The sequence below is a fragment of the Echiichthys vipera genome (genome assembly GCF_963691815.1).
Source record: "Echiichthys vipera genome assembly, chromosome: 17".
Taxonomy (NCBI): domain Eukaryota; kingdom Metazoa; phylum Chordata; class Actinopteri; order Perciformes; family Trachinidae; genus Echiichthys; species Echiichthys vipera.
Window position 1 is genome coordinate 5,047,924 of NC_139842.1, and position 18,201 is coordinate 5,066,124.

At 42.0% G+C, this 18,201-nt stretch overlaps 2 protein-coding genes across 2 annotated transcripts in view; both read left to right on the plus strand.

Moving 5' to 3' along the window:
• Positions 1–5,235, plus strand: part of nbr1b (NBR1 autophagy cargo receptor b) — a gene marked incomplete at its 3' end in the record, with an annotated part of 23,644 nt that extends 18,409 nt beyond the window's left edge. The window contains exon 22 of the mRNA XM_083931204.1: positions 5,145–5,235. Coding sequence (XP_083787330.1) covers positions 5,145–5,235 — 91 coding nt within the window. The remainder of the gene's footprint in view (positions 1–5,144) is intronic.
• Positions 5,151–14,318, plus strand: LOC310960351 (transmembrane protein 106A-like). The gene is made up of 8 exons (XM_083932034.1): positions 5,151–5,282; positions 7,242–7,421; positions 7,845–7,908; positions 8,872–9,025; positions 9,186–9,326; positions 10,671–10,714; positions 11,187–11,240; positions 13,560–14,318. The coding sequence occupies exons 2-8, from the start codon at positions 7,244–7,246 to the stop codon at positions 13,678–13,680; spliced, it is 756 nt and encodes a 251-aa protein (XP_083788160.1). The 5' UTR covers positions 5,151–5,282; positions 7,242–7,243; the 3' UTR covers positions 13,681–14,318.
• The last annotated feature ends 3,883 nt before the right edge of the window (positions 14,319–18,201 follow it).

Genomic DNA, 18,201 nt, shown 5'->3' on the forward strand with positions numbered 1-18,201 from the left:
CAGAGCACTGATATACTTCCTTTTATCTACGTGTTTGTGTGCCGATGGTTCCTTTTGAGTGGCTGTTGTGTGCATCCAAAAAATAAGCAGAGAATCTCATGCAGTTAGTCTTATTTCGATATTCAATATAGTAAACTTGTGGAGTTTCGCAATGTTGAGTTATGTTAGTATTGTGCAAAATAAAGATTTTCCAGTGCTGGCTGAGGACGATTTGAACCTTATCTCCCATAGAGTTCAGATAAGCGGAACTCTAGGCCTACTCTAGGGCGTACCAACACTTTCCATTTGTACCGTACCAAAGTACACTTCACGGCTAAAGTCTAGTTTGTTTGACCAGTGTGAGTACAACTGTACCGCGCCCAGGCACGGCACGCTTACCGGCCGCAGCCTGGTTGAGAGAGGTGGACTTTTGAAAAGCACGGATGCACATGTACAGGCACGAGCATATGCGTCTGTTCCCTGCGACGGACATGCCACAAGATGCTGCCGAACGGTTCACGGTTGTCTGATGCGGAGGCGGAGTGTTTACTACAGATTTGGTCAGATGAAAGGTTCAAAAAAAGTCTGACAAAACTAAATCTCAGAGGGGTGATGACGTATAAGCAAGAAGCATTTGCGCCGCGGTCCAGATCATTTCAAGTAATGTCAAAGGGTGGGAAGAGGGAGGAGGGGTACTCTAGAGCACAGGGCACGGTACGAATGGACAGTGTGAGTGCGCCCTTACACTCTGTTGGAACATTTGTTACGTAAAGCTTAGGACTCAGATAGGGTTCGGTTTTTTTTAAATGTAATTTATTAAGAAAATGTTCTCTTTTTTACGTTAACTGAATTCATTTATGTCACACAGTAGATATACAATGCTCAAGACAAAGAGTGCGGCAACGCATTGTATTAGTCTGGCAAGATAATCTTTGAGTCTTGGCTTTGGGTCTGGGACTCGAATTTGGCAGTAGCCGCTCGGTTCAGTTGGGTCTGGTTTCCTCTTTTGGTATAGTGCCATTAGAACCGTACTTATCCCATTCGGATATGAACCTACACCTAAATCTGTTTTGCGTTTAGCCTGCAGTGCTCTTAAATGGAAACAGGGTTGTTACCAGATGGTAAGAGCTGCGTCAACCATGTATGTAGCATGTTTTTAGTTTTTGGTTTTTGAATTTCCTCCTGCATTTTCCTCCTCTACATATCCGGTTCTTGCTGTATTTCCTTTTTACCAATGATGCGGGGGAATGTCACGACACGTAAATGGACTGCAGAGTTTCGCGCTCTTTTTAGTATCGGATCGGTGTGCTAGGTACCTCAACACTAACCTGACTCCGCCAGTTGGATTGATTTGCAAGATTCGCATTTGCTCAGCATAACCACCTAGGAACTCCTGTTTGGAGATCTTTTGGGAAAGGGCAAAATACTGGTTGCTGATTGGATCAACCATCTGTCTATCAACAACATACAGGCTACATCAACCAATCAGATTAACAAAGCGTATGATGGAACAGCGTGAGGCAAAGCTCAGAAAGCAAATATGTCGGTAAAGGATATTTGCCGTTTGTGCAACGTGAGTTTACTGATTAAAGGGACAATGTCAGGTGCCCGGTCCATATTCCAACAGAAGGATCCAAGAGAAAAAAGCGTTAGCAGCGGTTTACTCGGTAGCCGCGCTCATCTCATTCGCGGAAGCCGCCAGGTTGTTTACGCTAAACAGTCGCTTCTCGTTTTGTCACACTTAAATCCGCCTCAAAACCAACGCTGATTGGACGTTCGCTTGGCAAATGACTCCAAATTTTCTCCGTCGCATGTTACCAGACTGATCTGTGAGTAAAATACAATTGAGCTTGCGAAATCAGGCTGGTCTCGTGAGGCAGAGACAGAATGGGGCGGTTCTATTGGTACCATCCGCAACTTTTGACAATGGAACTACATAAATATCCGTTCTAATGTTTAACAAACTGAACCGAACTTAACGGCTTCTTTGAACCTGGGCTAAAGATGCAGGTTATTAACCAGGTTCAGGTCCCAACCATAAGTCAATGCAAAGATTTTACAGAAGGAGCACTCTTTGTAATGTCTACCCCTGTTTTAGCCTTGTTGTTACGGGTGTTGTTGCAGAATTGTTTTGTGTGATTTGACCCGAAGATGAGTTGTAGTTATTTCAAATTGTGTTGGAGCCACTCATCTATGCATTCATGTTGGTAAAAAAGCAAGTATACCGGGATCCCTAGAGCTTGGTACGAGGTGATCATCTGTGCCCGTTTAGATTCGAGTATCTTAGCGTACGGCTGCTACATAATGTTATTATATATTACTATTGTTTATAACTTATGTCCATACCACTGGAGCATCTAAAGGGTTTCCATACACTTCTCCCTGTATTGTATGCACAATCTTCTGAAAAGAAAACATTCCCCTATAAACTTTGGATTTGGAGATAATGTTTGCACTTAAAAGCTTACAAGACACAGGGCCCATTCAGTCAACATCACCTTTATTCCTAATATTGACTTTCCCCTCTTACACACATTACCTGGACCCGTTTGTTGTATGAACATGTTAGCTGGCTTTCACAATAAGGATCCTTTGCATTTCCTGAACCAACCGGCTGGTGTGAAGGCAACCTTAGATGATCCAATACACTCTTCATTTGAAGTGTACTGACGACTTTCCTAACATTTTGTACTGTATTCATCTTCTTTTAATATCACACGTAACGCATCCTATCTTTAAAAATCAGCCAGAGAGACAAATGACTGCTTAATGTGACTGTCAGCTGGCGTATGTTAAATTTTTTCAAACAGGATTCAGCTGTGTTGAGTTGGATCCTCTCAGCAAAGGTCACGTTTGTTCATATCATTTTGCACACTTGTTTTGTGCTCCTTTAAAGTGATTAGGTGCACCCGTTTCGAATGTTATCACTCCACTGAATTGGCGTTATCAGTCGTTGTCAGCCTCATAGATTTGGGTCAGAAGGAGCCTGCTACACCTACCAGTAGGTTCAGAAGGTTTCATATCGACGGTTCACTCTTTAAATCACCCCGTACGATTGTCGCTCTTAACTTACATCACCTTACAGCTTCTAATACTGACACAGATGGGAGATCCAAATTACCAAGAGATGTTGAAGACCTACTGAGCCTACCTATGGTGGTGATAAGAACTGGTAACGTCCTGGCTGATAACATTCAAAGTGGATGTCAGGTGTGGGGACTGGTACTGGTAGAGCTCATTAAGAGTATGTACAGTAACTGTATGGTCATTCCAAACTTAAACTGGAGTCAAACAGTGTGTAACAATGTGAATGTTTTTTTTTTTTCCTTCGCAGATGTATGAATATTTACCGAACCTCCTAGTGGGAAGCAAAGACTATCAGTTGACTTCGTGGGTTTAAGTTAAAAATCGTTTAAGGTGCTTTTTCTTTGAATGCTTGAAGACCGGTGATGATAATGTCGTATTTTAGGCTTATTGTGCGGTGGTTGAATTTGCTCTGCTGTACGTGTGTAAGTGTTTTTCTTTGTAAGAAAAAAATGTTACCAGATCCATCGAAGATATTCTAACTGTTTGCCAATGAGCGGACTTGAGGGATTTGAGGTTTGACTTCAATACATAATTTAATAAAATAGCACTTGTTGAAGGGGATATGATCAGTTTTGTTTATATGTAATCCATTTATCAGTGGTCCAAAAATGTTTTAGTACGGATATATGCTGATTTTGCATTTTTTGATTTTTGGTCGGGCTGCAAAGTCAAATGAAAAACCCTTGAATAATCCACAAACACAAACGCTACAAGGAAGTTAAAAGGATTCACATTTTGGGAATATGCTAATTTGCTTTCGTGCCAAGAGACCAAAAAGATGATAAATGTTGTATTTTAAAAAATGACCACCGTACCAAGTATTTCAAAAGGAAATGTGACTGTGAAACATTATATTATGGGGTGAGTTTTTGTTCCGTTTGTTTCGGACGTGTCTCTTTGAGTCCATATCCTGCTCCATATACACAGTTCCTGGGGTAGACTGTTATCTGCCATAGTTTACTTGAACTTCACATCATGTAATCCTGAACTTCTTGTACATTTTGCATTACGGTCCCTCAAATGAATTTCGTCGCAGTCACTTTAAAAAGGCATCGAGTGTGCGCCTGTAGGTTATTAATGGCACCCGCTGCACGTGTCTAAATTAAACTTCTGCGTGGTGAAATGGTACCTGGCTGAAATGTGCACTTGAGGTGAACAGTTTCACACACTGTACTGTCTCCTTTTGCTTTAAATTAATGTGTATGTGTTCTACAAGGAACGGTCAGGTGAAATATTTTCATATTGGGGTATGAAAACAAGTATTTTAGGGGGAATAGAAAAGCTTGATAGTTTGAGTTTTTTTTCTGTGTTGCACTTTATGGACATGGTTATGATGTACAAATCAATTTGTCTCCAATTAAAGTCATTACACTAATGAATGGTTTCTGGTTTGATTTCCTTTTTTTAGCAACATGAAGACAGGACTGTGTGCCAAAGGACCAACGTGCTGTAAAATGTGGGGTGGGGTGCTAAGCCAGTGATGTTTCAGAGCCGTTGTAGTAGGGCTATCACGATACTAGAATTTAGAAGTTCAATATCGATAGCGATACCCAGGAAAATACTTGAGACTTGTTACAATTCTTGATGCCACCGGGAGTAAATTACAAAAAATGAAGGCAGCCTTTTTAAAATAAAGCAATACAAAGAACATCAATAACAACACTTGAGCCGAGAGCCATGGGCTGGGCTTTGCACAGCTGTGAAATCACAACTGTACCATATATAGGTATAAAGTGCTGCTATAGTGCCGTTACAATCAGTCACCATCTGCAATGACGGTGCAGATGTAAAAGACCCGGAAACGCTGACCAATCAGAGCAGACTGGGATTTTTCAGGGGGAGTCTTAAAGAGACAGGAACTAAAGGTTTGTTTTTAAAATTATTCTGATTATCTGCTTGTAAATTGCTTTGCCACTATCTGCTGAAAAAATGAATAAACACTCATTAACGTTTTCACTAAATACTGAGTAAACCTGGGGGAATAGCCTGCTGCGAGGCTGCAAATGTAAACGATAGATAGTTTTACTTTGAAAGTCGTGACAGGAAGTGTTTGTTTGTTGTGTTCCGTGTGCGGTGAGACGGGTGAGCTCACGAGACAAGACGCTGTCAGAGCCGCGGGACACAAATACTGGCGACCAGGAAGTGACTGTGGATGTCCCGCAGGACTGAACATCAGGACGCTGTCGACATCCTCTAACCCGCAGCTCAGCGGGCAGGTGAGCTGTCGGCACACGGAGACATTATTCAGAGACGTTCAATTCCCGAGAAACAAGTGTAGAGAGGCGGAAACCAAAGTGCGACATACTCTGAGAGCTGGTTTCTATATTCCTCCCCTGCAGAAACTAGTGCGACAACGCATTACCCAAATCCCTGTACAGTGAAGGCTACATGACACGTTTTCCTCTGACAACACTACACTGCCATTGTCATTTTCATTGAATATTACACTTTCATTATATGGAGGTCTGAACCTGTACAAATAAATCAATCAATTACTTGACGAATACACTTATGCGCCTTTAAGTGTAGCCTACCAAAAACAATATCAATACATTGTGACATACAACAGGTTTCTGTTTAAATTAGCTTCTTAATGTATTGACCTTTTGTGTACATTTCTTTATGGCGTGTGTCCACAGAATCCACTGCAACAGCAAGGCAAGGGGCTGGGATCTTGTATTGACACGGGCCCTTATCTATTTAGCCCATCTATTGTTATTTTACTGGACTGTTTGTTTGGACTTTGCTCATTGGCCACTTTATGTTTGTGGTCCGCCTTTTCGCCATATTGTTGTTGTAATCATGGAGTGGTCTGGTGCAGGAATTACCTGTGGAATGAAGGTTGCAGGTTTGAATCCCGGCTGCGGCCCTTCTGTGTGGAGTTTGCATGTTCTCCCCCCGTGTCAGCGTGGGTTTTCTCCGGGTTCTCCGGTTTCCTCCCACAGTCCAAAGACATGCACTTGTTAGGTTCATTGATGACTCTAAATCACCCGTAGGTGTGAATGGTTGTCTGTCTCTGTTGGTCTCTATGTGTGAATATAAGTAAAAATTATTGAAAATGAATAAATAAATAAAGAATAAATAATAAAAACATGAGGAAATAAAACGGGAGAGGAACATAAGCTAGACCTTTATTCATTCATTCATCTTCAACCGCTTGTCCCTGTCGGGGTTGCGGGGGGCTGGAGCCGATCCCAGCTGACATCTGGCGTGAGGCGGGGTACACCCTGGACAGGACGCCAGTCTATCACAGGGCACATGGAGACGAACAGAGACAGACAACCATTCACACCTACGGGTGATTTAGAGTCATCAATGAACCTAGCACGTTTGAAATTTGAATTGTGCCATGAATGACGTATGGTGTTTGTTCAATGGAACTGTGAAACTGACCTAGCTAACTTAGCTAGCTCGCAAGCAAGGTGACATTAAAAGCTATTGTGCGAGACGAGAGATCCCACGGCTGCAACGGACGGTACAGAGGCAGCAAGAGCACGAATGCCGAAACGCTGACCAATCAGAGCAGAACGAGCTTATTTTACTAAATACTTGTAATGTTTCAAAAGTAAAGTTATAGGTTTACAAAAAAAGTCATGACGCTTAAAAAGTAAAAACTATAATTTTATGAGCAATTATAATACCAGAATTTACCAAAGACTTTTAATATTTCAGGGAAATATAATCACTTCTTCAGGTAGGCAAAAAGTCATGCTATTATGCGGATAAACACATTCATCTCATCTCATCTCATCTTCGTGAGGAAGAGTAGAGCCGCTGCCCGTGAGGAACTCGGAGTAGAGCCGCTGCTCCTTTGCGTTGAAAGGACCCAGTTGAGGTGGTTCGGGCATCTAGTAAGGATGAACCCTGGGCGCCTCCCTAGGGAGGTGTTCCAGGCACGTCCAGCTGGGAGGAGGCCTCGGGGAAGACCCAGGACTAGGTGGAGAGATTAGATCTCCACACTGGCCTGGGAACGCCTCAGGATCCCCCAGTTAGAGCTGGTTAATGTGGCCCGGGAAAGGGAAGTTTGGGGTCCCCTGCTAAAGCTGCTGCCCCCGCGACCCGACCCCGGATCAGCGGATAAACACATTATTGTTAGAAAAAGAACAAAATATTGTGCCTTATGAATTGTCTTGAAATGATTCTTTCATCTAAATTTCGTAGGTGTGTCTCCTCAGGTATGGGGGCGGTTCCCAGCACGTGTGATGGTGGCATGAGGGGGGCGGAGTCACAGAGCAGCGGATGTAGCCAGGCCAATGACAGACGGTCTATAATTGAGAAGGATGACAACAGGAGACACAGCTCTGTAGATACAGTGCACTGTCCTACCTGTCAGGGCACTGGACGTATACCCAGAGGTACACACACGCACACACACACACACACGTATATACAGCTTGGGGGAAAGACGCTGGGTGCAGTGCTCCGTTCTCTTTGGGAACAGCTGAAAAATGCTTGCGCTCAGAAGAAAACTATATGGACAGCCTAGAGCGCCAGCTTAACGTTATTTCCAATAAAGACACCTCAACTATTGAGTCTGTTGGACATTTTCTCTTGCTCTTAACTGTCTATATACATACATAATGTACAGACACATTCCACATATGTGAACTGAGAAAGATGGGGACCACACTACAGAAAGAGAAAGCTCCTGGTGGTGTCATGGAGTCCTTCTTTTTGGCAGCTGAACACAAACGTAAAAGGATCCAACTTTTCCCGATATCAGATGTGCTCCCACATTGCCATCTTTGATATGAAACCATGTTGCTTGTGGGTTACAGGTCAGGAGAGCAAGCTGGTGGCTGTCATCCCCTGTAATGACCAGAGGCTGAGACCCAGACACACGTAAGAAATAAATACTCAGCACTTCAATCACACTGTTTACAACTATGGAGAGACTCAGACTGCAGATGTGAGTGTGACGCCCTGGTGAAGGAATTTCCCTTGCTGTGATTTAGGGTTGCTCAACAGCGTGATAAACTGTATTAGTACACATCTATATATGGTATATAGATTGATGCATGGAATGCATGACCAAAATTCCCAAGCGTGACCAGCATTTAGCTCTCAGCTGTTAGCAACGGGTGCTGAAAGACGGAATAGATAGAGAACTGTGTGTCGGCAATACTCCACCATTGTAGGGGTTTTGGATGAAAACACATACCACCGCATTACTAGGATGGGACCCCAGCTTTAGATGGAGCAGTTTAATCGTCTGTAAACGGCCTCTTAGTGTACCCGCCACCTTGGCTAGGTTGATCAAATTAACCCGCCACCAGCCAAATTAACCCCTAACTTCCGAGCTGGAAGGACAAATTGCACTCTTTACCCTTGTTTTCATTGTGAAATGATTTAACAAACACACACACGTAAAGTTAAAACAAGTAGGGCCTAGCCTCATGAAAAACACCTACAAAACTTGGACATAATACTGATGGGCGTATTTGCCCATATCCCTATGTTAGTGCTTTCTAACCACAAGAACTGCCCTCAAGTTGGAACGGAAGCCAGAATGCATATATGCCATACAGTAAGGTGCAGGAGAGATCCACAAGTGGGAATCAAGGGCACGAAAGGCACCAAAAAGCGGTATTGTCTGGAGGAATGTCCCCATACAGCAATGTTCCTCTTACCAGGCACAGTCAGAGGTGCTCTCATACCCGACAGTCAGTCAGATTTCTGTTACTGGAATAGTTAGCAATATCAGAAAAACTTGGCTTCCCTTCCACCTTTAGGCTGGTTCTCATGCGTCTGAGTTTGTTTCATTGGACCGATGATGTTTTAATAATCTGTTTCCCCCTCTCTCAGGAAGCTATATGTTGCCGTGTCTGTTGGTGTGTGCCTCCTGGTCAGCTCCCTGGTGTTGTTCTTCCTGTTCCCTCGCTCTGTTCTTCTTTCTCCAGTAGCCGTCAAGTCATCCTTCGTTTACTTCACTGACGTCGACGTCCAGATTAACATCACGGTGGGTAGAGAGAGCGTGAAAGAGGAGTGAAGCGGGTTGATGAAAGGGTTTATAGGATAGAGTCATAATTTCTTCTATTGTTATTTTTTTAGTTGTAATGGAACTTACTGTCTTTTTAGGATGATATTTTTATATATAATGATAAATGTGTTTCCTGTAGAATGTCCTGAACATCACCAACAACAACTTTGCACCGGTGCAGGCCTACAACCTGACAGTGCAGGCCCTGAACTATGACGTGGTGGTTGGAATCGTTTCCATTAAGAACGTCGCCTCCATAAAACCCCTATCCATGATAAAGGTGAGACATCCCAACCTCACAGTAACAGATCATTAGGTATGCAGTGGACCACTTTACAGTATATGATACAGTATTTTAGCAACAAGGATGGTTACGTTTTAGATACCATTACAGCAAGAACTGTAAAACATAACCACCTAAATGAAAAGGTAAAGTGCTATTTCCACTGTGGTTGTACTGGGCAGCTTCCAGGTGTTAATGTGGACCTCTGTGAGTGTTAACAGGGCAGTGCTGAAAAAGAGAGCCTGGCTTTCAGCGAGATCTCCCTGGTTAAATTAAGGATTACAAGTAATTGATATGAGGGAGGATGTCATGACCAAAATGCATGCCCCTTGTTTACATGCCACCCCACCTCTCTATTCCCTAGTAACAGAGAGAGTAGAGGGGTTGTTAAGTTGAATATGTTCATGTTTGTCATGCTCATTGATCCTTAATCTGACTGAGGTTTGTGAAAGTTAGAATCTATGGCTCCGACCATGGCTCTGAAATATAAGTGGCTTAACTGTGTATTGCTAAATACATGGAGCTGTCCGTGGTGCTGAAGTAGCAGATGGATTTGTAATTGGGAAGAAAAGATGAGGCAGTTCATTAAATGCTGGTGAACCTAAATGCACAAACAGACCCTATGGCACCTAGATTTTTGTATAGGCAAGCCATGAGGGAGGAGGAGGAGATAGAGGGAGTAGACAATGTGTGTGTGTTCCCCATGGTTTCTCATCTATGTTTGACATGGGAGTTTAAACATCTCCAAGGTCTTCGTTTTACCTCCAAACACCCAGAACTTCCTCACACCAAACAGGCCATGTGTGAGGACTCTGATACCTAACCAACGCACAAATCACACATTACTTAATGTTTAAGAAATATTAACCACAGAGATGAACTAAAATACTGTATTATTGTTTTTTTAGTCATTTGTTGATAAATAGCCCAAATTGGCTTTCAACATACATTTTACATGGTGGAAGTGGTGGAAGAGAGAGTAAATAATTGTAATGAAAACTTTATAATAGACAAAACATGTTTTGGAAGGAGTTTTGAAGGTCTTAATATTAGATTTAGTCGGTAATATTGTTTTCATATCTTGAAAATAGTCATTAAAAAGAAAACTAGTCACATAGTTAACGATTTTGCTTCACATGTCTGATGTAATGAATAACAGTGGGGTGTGGTTAATTCAATTCCATTTGATTATTTGAGGTGATTTCACATACACTTGACATATTTTGATGTGTATTGATAACAGATAAATACGTTTATTAATATTGTGCAACTGGTGAATGTAACGCATGTGCAGTGTGATTACTTTTGGAGTGAGGAATCTGCCTCTTTCCTTCCTTCTAGTACTCCTTTGTGATCCCTATCAGGCTCACCGACCATGACCTGAGGTGAGCTGCCAGTGTTACTTACTGTTTCTTCTCCTTGATAACTAAATTGTCTCAGGCATCGACAGCTTTCAAAACAATAGAAAATTGTGTCTTTGCTGAACAACCAAAATGTCACAACTCTAAAACACAATAAAGAAGTCTTTTTTTCCCCTTTGATTAACTCCTGAAATGAAAAGGGAGTTTTGAGAGGTCATTTTCTTGTCCACCTATATTTCAAAGGAAAAAATTAAAATGTGTATTTAATTAATTAGGACTCAGTTATGAAGTGTGATTGTTACACTAGCTAACGCTCTTGTAGAGATAGCTATGTCCTTGTGGGATATGATGTATTTCTGTTGTCTGTTGGCGTGTCTAGTATCTTCTTAATCAGTTCAAAACATATATTATTGTAATAGATTATTATTATTTTAAATACTGCACTTTTTTGGCACTACCATTCATTGGCTGCTTTTTGCCACCTTTTTCCCTACAGTGACTACTGTAGAAGAGCTTCATTGCCTGTCCACATTCTGTATCTACACCTACAGTAAGTATTGTCATATGTTCACTGATGTGTCCGACTTCAAGGTGAGGAAAATATCAGACAGTACGAGCGTTTGCAAATGTAGTTCAAGGTTTGAAAATGTTTCTCTTTAATAGCAACATTTTTAAACTTTAGAATAAATCACATCTCTATTTTGATTCCAATGGCCGCTCAGTCAGCCTGCAGGGCAAAGAGCCTCCAAACCCCATCCACATAGCTACTTGCGATGCACAGAGCTTTCAAATGACAACCACTCCAGCTGTCTGCAATCCACTGGCCCAACCAAGGATCCAATGTCCCTGATTCAAGAAAAAAAGCTGAGTGGCAGCTGTGTGATGATAGATCCCATCTTGGAAGGGACTGCCAAGGGGGGCGCGGACTGCCGACTGAAAACTATGGCCACCATCATAGTGAACATCGAAGCTGAGTGATTTGGGTAGATGTATGTATGCGAAGATCCAGCAGGCTGGCCAGCTCAATCAGCCTAGTGAAGTTGCTGATCATGTACGCCACCCTGGCTTACTCTGTGGCGAACGTATGGCTGCAGGCTGAATAGTAAGGAGCAGGAGGTCAGGAAAGACCTTGCTTTGGGGTACCCAGTCTGGGTTCGGAGATAATCCTGGCCTGTGGCAGAGCTGGAGCAGGAGGTTCCAGGGTGGGGACTGAAGTTGGAGGAGGACGAGTAGACAGCAACTGGCGTATGCAGCAGACTAATCCATGCGCTGCTCGTGTTGCATGAGCACATTTTCAATCCTCACAAACCGATCTTGTGGTGAAGATGGTACTGCTGGGTCTTGCCAGATTGTGCTGTAACGGGTGATGTATGGACCCAATTGCAGCACAAATGGAGAAATCAGAATCGGAAATACTTTAATAATCCCAGGGGGAAATTATTTATTATTTTTATGTAGATAGTTCAACAGTTTACTAAAGCTCAGCCAGACAGGCAAACAGTCCAACAATGCAGTGGCAGGGGGCAGAAGTTTGGTACCAGGGAGACGACAGCACAGGCAGACAATCAGATGAGGAGCAGGAGGCAGGAACCCTATAACAAGGCAAGCAGGAACCAGGAGAGCAGAGACTGAAATCATGGTCTGGGACAGAAGGCTGAGGCAATTACCAGGAGGCAGACGAAGCAGAGGAATATGTGACAGGCAAGGTCGGTACCGGGAAGTCAGGCAGGAAAACGCTGGAGAGTCTTGTATGGCAAAGAACAATCTCACAGAGGAATGAGTGTGGAGCTGGTGAATATGTACTGGGCTGATTGCATGTGATGAGGAGCAGCTGTGTGCACAGGTGAGTAGTAGAGGGAGACTGATGGCTGGCAGGCTAAGTGGGGTGCAATGGAAAAGTACTGGGAGCAGATGGCTGAACTGTGACACACTGGTAATGAACATGCTTGACTTAAAATAACAACAGCAGTGCCAGAAACCAGGAGGATCCTCCAGGGGTTAGAGAAGCTCATGTCGTGAGCTTGCATGAGTTTCAAACCCAAACCCTAACTGCAAACCGGGTCCTTTGCTCTGAAGAAAAGGGTTACTGACAAGTTCCGCCACAGGGTGGAAGAAAACCAGATCCCATCAATCACAGAAAAAACAGTACAGAGTCAAAGGAATGTCTTCGACTGCAGCCTGAAGGACACTGGTTGAGAACTGTGGACAATTCTGGGTTCCCTAGAAAATTCAAGGCCTGGGGCCACCGGCACTGCCAAGAATCCTCTGGAGCCTTCTCATCCGAATGTCACCATAGCCACCCAGTTCGTAATACCACAAATACATAAATACTGCAATACTTTCATCAGGGTCAATCATTCTTTTACCCAATTCAGTAATAGATAGTGACTTATTTAAATTAAAATATTCAAGATTATTACTTTAAGAAATGAAATGGGTCCAACAGGCATGCAGCAGGCTTTTCATTTTTTTTGTGCAATCAAAAATGTGAGCTGTGTTTCCACTTTTATTTACTTTGCTCCTTGAATCTTTAAATAGAAGTAATTCAGCATCATTCTCAGGATGGTTTTACTATTATTAGTTCTGAGACTAATGATGAACGGAGAAATAAGCATTGACAGCATCTGTATTGACTGTAGTGACCCATTGGATCCTACTAAAGGCATATATCTTTAAAAACACATCACAAATATATAGTTTCATATGGTAATGTCATATAGACTGTTAAATATATATATATATATATATATATATATTTATAGTTATCGATATATGACATGATTTATATTGGAAGAAGATTTTGACCATATTGCTCAGCACTAGCATCAGTATACAGTAATTCTGCTGTATTGTCTTCCTTTTACTACAGGATGTCTGTGACGGTGTACTACCTGGCCCACTTTGAGCAGCTCTCCCTGGAGACGTATGAGTACATCGACTGTGGAGCAAACAGCACCATACCACACAGTGTGCAACCCCCACCCCCCTGAAGGATGGCTGGTGGATGAATGGTCACATAAAGTAACAGAAACTGTGGACATACTCTTTGAGAGGTGGAATAGTCGGGTCTGTAATGTTTTTTCCCATGAACTGTGATAGATGGATGAAGAGGCCGGGGAAAGGAAAGGTGAATCCGAGTGATAGATGAAGAATGGACTCTTTTTAACCTTCCTAGTTTAAAGAGAGAAATTGAAGGTACAATTGCATCAATGTCACCATTACTACAATTTCTACTACAGTTCTGCAGATCAAATTGTACAGAGGAGGAAAAATTTACATTGACTTGATGTTGATAAGAGGCCTACAGCAATGTTAAAGCACTGAGGATACTGTGCCATTATGAGAGTTTGAGCATAAATGCCTCTTTAGGAATTGAAGATATTCAGTCCAGTCTATTGATTTCAAATTTGTTGTGATTGTTTGTGTTGACTGAAAACGTGATCACTGTCTAAAAATCCCTGTTCAATGAAATGATATGAAAAAGTAAGGTATAGTAGATATGTTGCAATAAATGAAAATTGGACCATAGTTTTGTCAGTATGGTGCAGTCGTGGTAAAAATACAAGCAAATGAAATAATAGATGCATGTATTTTTTTCCACCATCACATAGCAGCAGAAGATGGCAGTAGTAAACAAGGTGCACTATCGTGGCGTGCACGCGCATGGTGTGCGTGCATGTGCCCATGCAGGTGGGGTGTCTAATGCAGGTTTTCTTGTTTTTTTTTTAATTCGGAGCATATTTGTTTTTCTCGCATCTGAAGTGTGTGAGCGATGTGTGTTATATAGATATAAATACATCATGTTTTTAACTATCGTTTTCAAGGGAGTCCTTTTGTTAAAGAGGACCTTTTATGCTTTTTCCGTCTTTTCTGATCTATGAATGTAGTTATAATGTTTTATAGTCATGTTTAATTATACCAAAGTTTCTAATAATGAAGTACTTGCATTTAGGCGTGAGTCCTGCTGACCGTCTGGGTTTGATATGCTAGGGTAACGCTCGCTATTAGAGATTTCTCTGAAATCTGAAGTATATAGTATATTATAGTAAGTATATCCTGACTTTCCTATTGGCCATGCTGCTACACACAGGCTAAAAGTCGGTCTGAGGGAGGTTTTGGCCTGCCTCAATTTAAATCCTATTATTTGGCTGCACATTTAAATATCTTCTCGTATTGGTTGGAGTGTTTACCAGGCAATAATCTGGAGGAGATGCCTGCATGGTTACAAATTGAACACCTCTCCTGTCAGCACACCTCTTTACCAGCACTCATTAATAGCCTAATAGAGATTAAGAAGTACTTGTATAATGATAAACAAATAATTTATAATTCTTTAAACATATGGAAACAGGTAATAACAACTCTGAAAACACCCAAAGTTTATTTTGATACTCCTATTTGCTGTAACTATGCATTTAAACCTGCACTGGATGATGTGGGTTTTCTCAAATTGGAGAGAGAAAGGTATTATCACATTGAGAAATGTTTATATTGAGGGCCATTTGGCTTCCTTTCAACTGTTACAGCGGGCATTCCAGCTTCCAATTTTTTCCGTTACCTACAGTTGAGACATTTCGTGAGAACTCAAGTTCCACAATAGGAACAACCTCAGCACGTACCATTAGACAGTTTTTTTCAAATCAAACCACATACTAGAGGTGCAACATCTAAACTCTTTGGAATAATACAGAATGTGAATAACACATTGTCACAGTGTGGGAGAGAATTGGATAGGGAATTTTCAGATGAGAAATGGGAGAATTGTATCAAGAATATCCATGGTAGCTCAATCAATGCAAGACATAATTTGATACAAATCAAGGTAGTATATAGACTACACTATTCTCCCTCCAGGTTGCAGAAAATATTTCTGGATGCGTCATCCCAATGTATTAAGTGTTGAAGTGAAGAATGGACACTATCTCACTTATTCCTGTCATTTCATAAGCTCCAATCACTCTGGGGCGACTTTTTTGAGTTCTTCACTAAGGCCTTTAATCATCCAGGTAATCCAGACCCATTCACTGTGTTGTCCGGGTTGTCCAATCCAGACTATTTCCCCCCCAAATTGTTAGCCAGAAAGCTAATTTTACAGTCCAGAAAATCTGAAAGGGCTCCTACATTTGATATGTGGTGGAGAGAACTTGTCCTATTTGTCTCGTGTCGAGAAAACTCTGTCGGAGAAAACCCCCCAGAAGGGGAAGGCTCTAGAGAACCCCTTTCAAAACACATCCGTGTGTGTAGTAATCCGGCTTTGCTAGAAGGTGACAGAAGGCAAAGGTTTCCGTGCTTGCATCCTATTGGTTTGTGCAACATCCCACGTGCTCCTGCACATGGCTGCTGACAGTCTGGTTGCAGGGAGATGAACTCAGGTCGTGTGGTGTCAGGCATTTCTGAAAAAGCACACAACTCCTCATTTTGGTCTCAAGTACAGGGTCATAGCTGACCATGTTTCGATCAGGACGGTGGGCCAGGGGGCAAGGTTCATGATGATTCCTGACGACACAGGATTGGTGAAAGTTACCTTTGTTCCATGGTCTCAGAGGCGTCCAGCAGCCACAGCACCACAGGCAGTGCTGTCCTTTTCATGGGGGAGCTGGGAACACACCTACCACTTGTTTGTCACGGCTCTGCACCCGTCAGTCCTGTCCCATCCGCGCCTCTCACTCCACTCACTTATGGGAAAAATCTGTGGTTTTATTCTGAAAGCATTTTCTGCAGAAAAGGACTGCGCTCTAACGCACACAAACACAGGGTGCTAGAAGGACAGACCAAGAGCTAAGGGCAGTTCTTATTTTATAGAAAACATGAATACATAATCAGCCTTTAGATGGGTGACGGACAAGGTAAGGCGCATGTGATTTCTCAGTGGCATACGAACAGGCAAAAGCCTTTGTCATACTTGTATTACTAGATAGGAAGTTATCCCCAAAGCAATTTCAGTCAAAAGCAACTGGACTTGGTAATTTGTCTAGGAAGTTATTTGTCACCTCTCATCCAAGAGGCTTCATCAGTTCATGTACGCATCTGACCAGGTTGGGACTGGTCCAACTATCTGGTGTGGAGATCCAGGTATTTAACCTTACTCAAGGTCGATGACGTCACTTGAACCCTTTGTGCTCCAAGTGCCAACAACTGCCGTTAGAGTGACAGTCGTTGGTGGGAAGTAGGTTTCGATTTTGGTAGTGCCCTTGTGGGTCATAACGACAAGTCAAGAAAGTGTCTCACAACATACACAGAGCTAAACATTGTATGCTCAGATGAACTTGTCCTGTGTTTTACATGTAAACTGTAATTTCGGTCACACCACAACGTTTTTTAAAACACTCAGTGTCTTCCTCATCTCCTTTAAAACGGCGGTGGTGAAGCTCCTTCTGAAGAAGAGGGATTTTTACCCCAATGGTTTAAATAACTAGCGGCCTGTATCCAACTCACCATTTTTAAGTACAATTTTAGAAAAACTTAATTTCTTAAACTCAAATCATATTTTAGAGACCATTCAGTCTGGTTTTAGGAGGAACCACAGTACAGAGGCTGCACTTTTAAACATTTTAAATGACATCAGGTGTCATTTAGATAATCATAAACTCACAGTCTTGGTACTACTGGATCTAACCGGCGCCTTTGATACAGTAGACATCAAATTTTATTAAATAGGCTGAGGAACCTAGTCAGCCCCTCTGGTACTGTTTTTAACTGGTTCATTACTGATCAAAGTTTATTTATAAGTTAAAAATCTACTCTTCGTTTCTTTCCAAGAAAATGGAAGACTTCCCCTCAGAGACTTGAGACTGGTCCCAATCTAAATCCATAGGAACCGTTAGCGCAGCAGAAAAGATTTTGTAACCTCGGCCTGATCTATGCCTCCAAGCAAACGGTCTTATTTCTTATGGCCATGTGATATTTCAGTTTTTGTTCTTTAATAGATTTGCAAACACCTCTACAATTCTGTGTTTTCCTGTCAAAATGGGCTGCTGTGTTTACATTTAACCAGGGGAAAAAAGTCAACTGAAGTGATTTTAGCAAATGGCTGCAAATTAACAAGGAGTGAAAAAGGGGGTCTGAATACGTTCTGTACTCACTGTATATATAAATATTTATCATGAATGATGCCATCACTGACAAATTACATTTCCCTGAACAAAGGCGTTCTATTGCGCAAAACCATCTGCAATTTATGCAGGCTAAAAAATGGTAGTTATTTTCATCCACATCATACAGTCCTAATACCTTTTAAATTTTATTCATTTACTTTTTTTATTTGTGTTTGTTGATTCATATTTGTGGGAGGAAACTGGAGCACCCGGAGTAAACCACAAAGTTCACACAGAAAAGTTCTGGCCAACCAGAACGTGCCTGTGAGGCATTAGTGCTCATCACTAATGATGTCCAGAAAAAAGACAAAAGAGAAGAAGAAGAAGAAGAAGAAGAAGAAGACATTCACATGCGGAGAGAGAGGAAAAGAGGGAAAAAGAGAAAGAATGTAGAGGAGTGACGTGTCTACATTGTAG

Excerpts from the sequence above, each read along its gene's own strand:
- LOC310960351 (XM_083932034.1), top strand. The coding sequence starts at position 7,244 with ATGGGGGCGGTTCCCAGCACGTGTGATGGTGGCATGAGGGGGGCGGAG. Across the intron at positions 7,909-8,871 it reads AGGCTGAGACCCAGACACAC|GAAGCTATATGTTGCCGTGT; the intron begins GTAAGAAATAAA and ends CCCCTCTCTCAG. Across the intron at positions 9,026-9,185 it reads ACGTCCAGATTAACATCACG|AATGTCCTGAACATCACCAA; the intron begins GTGGGTAGAGAG and ends TGTTTCCTGTAG.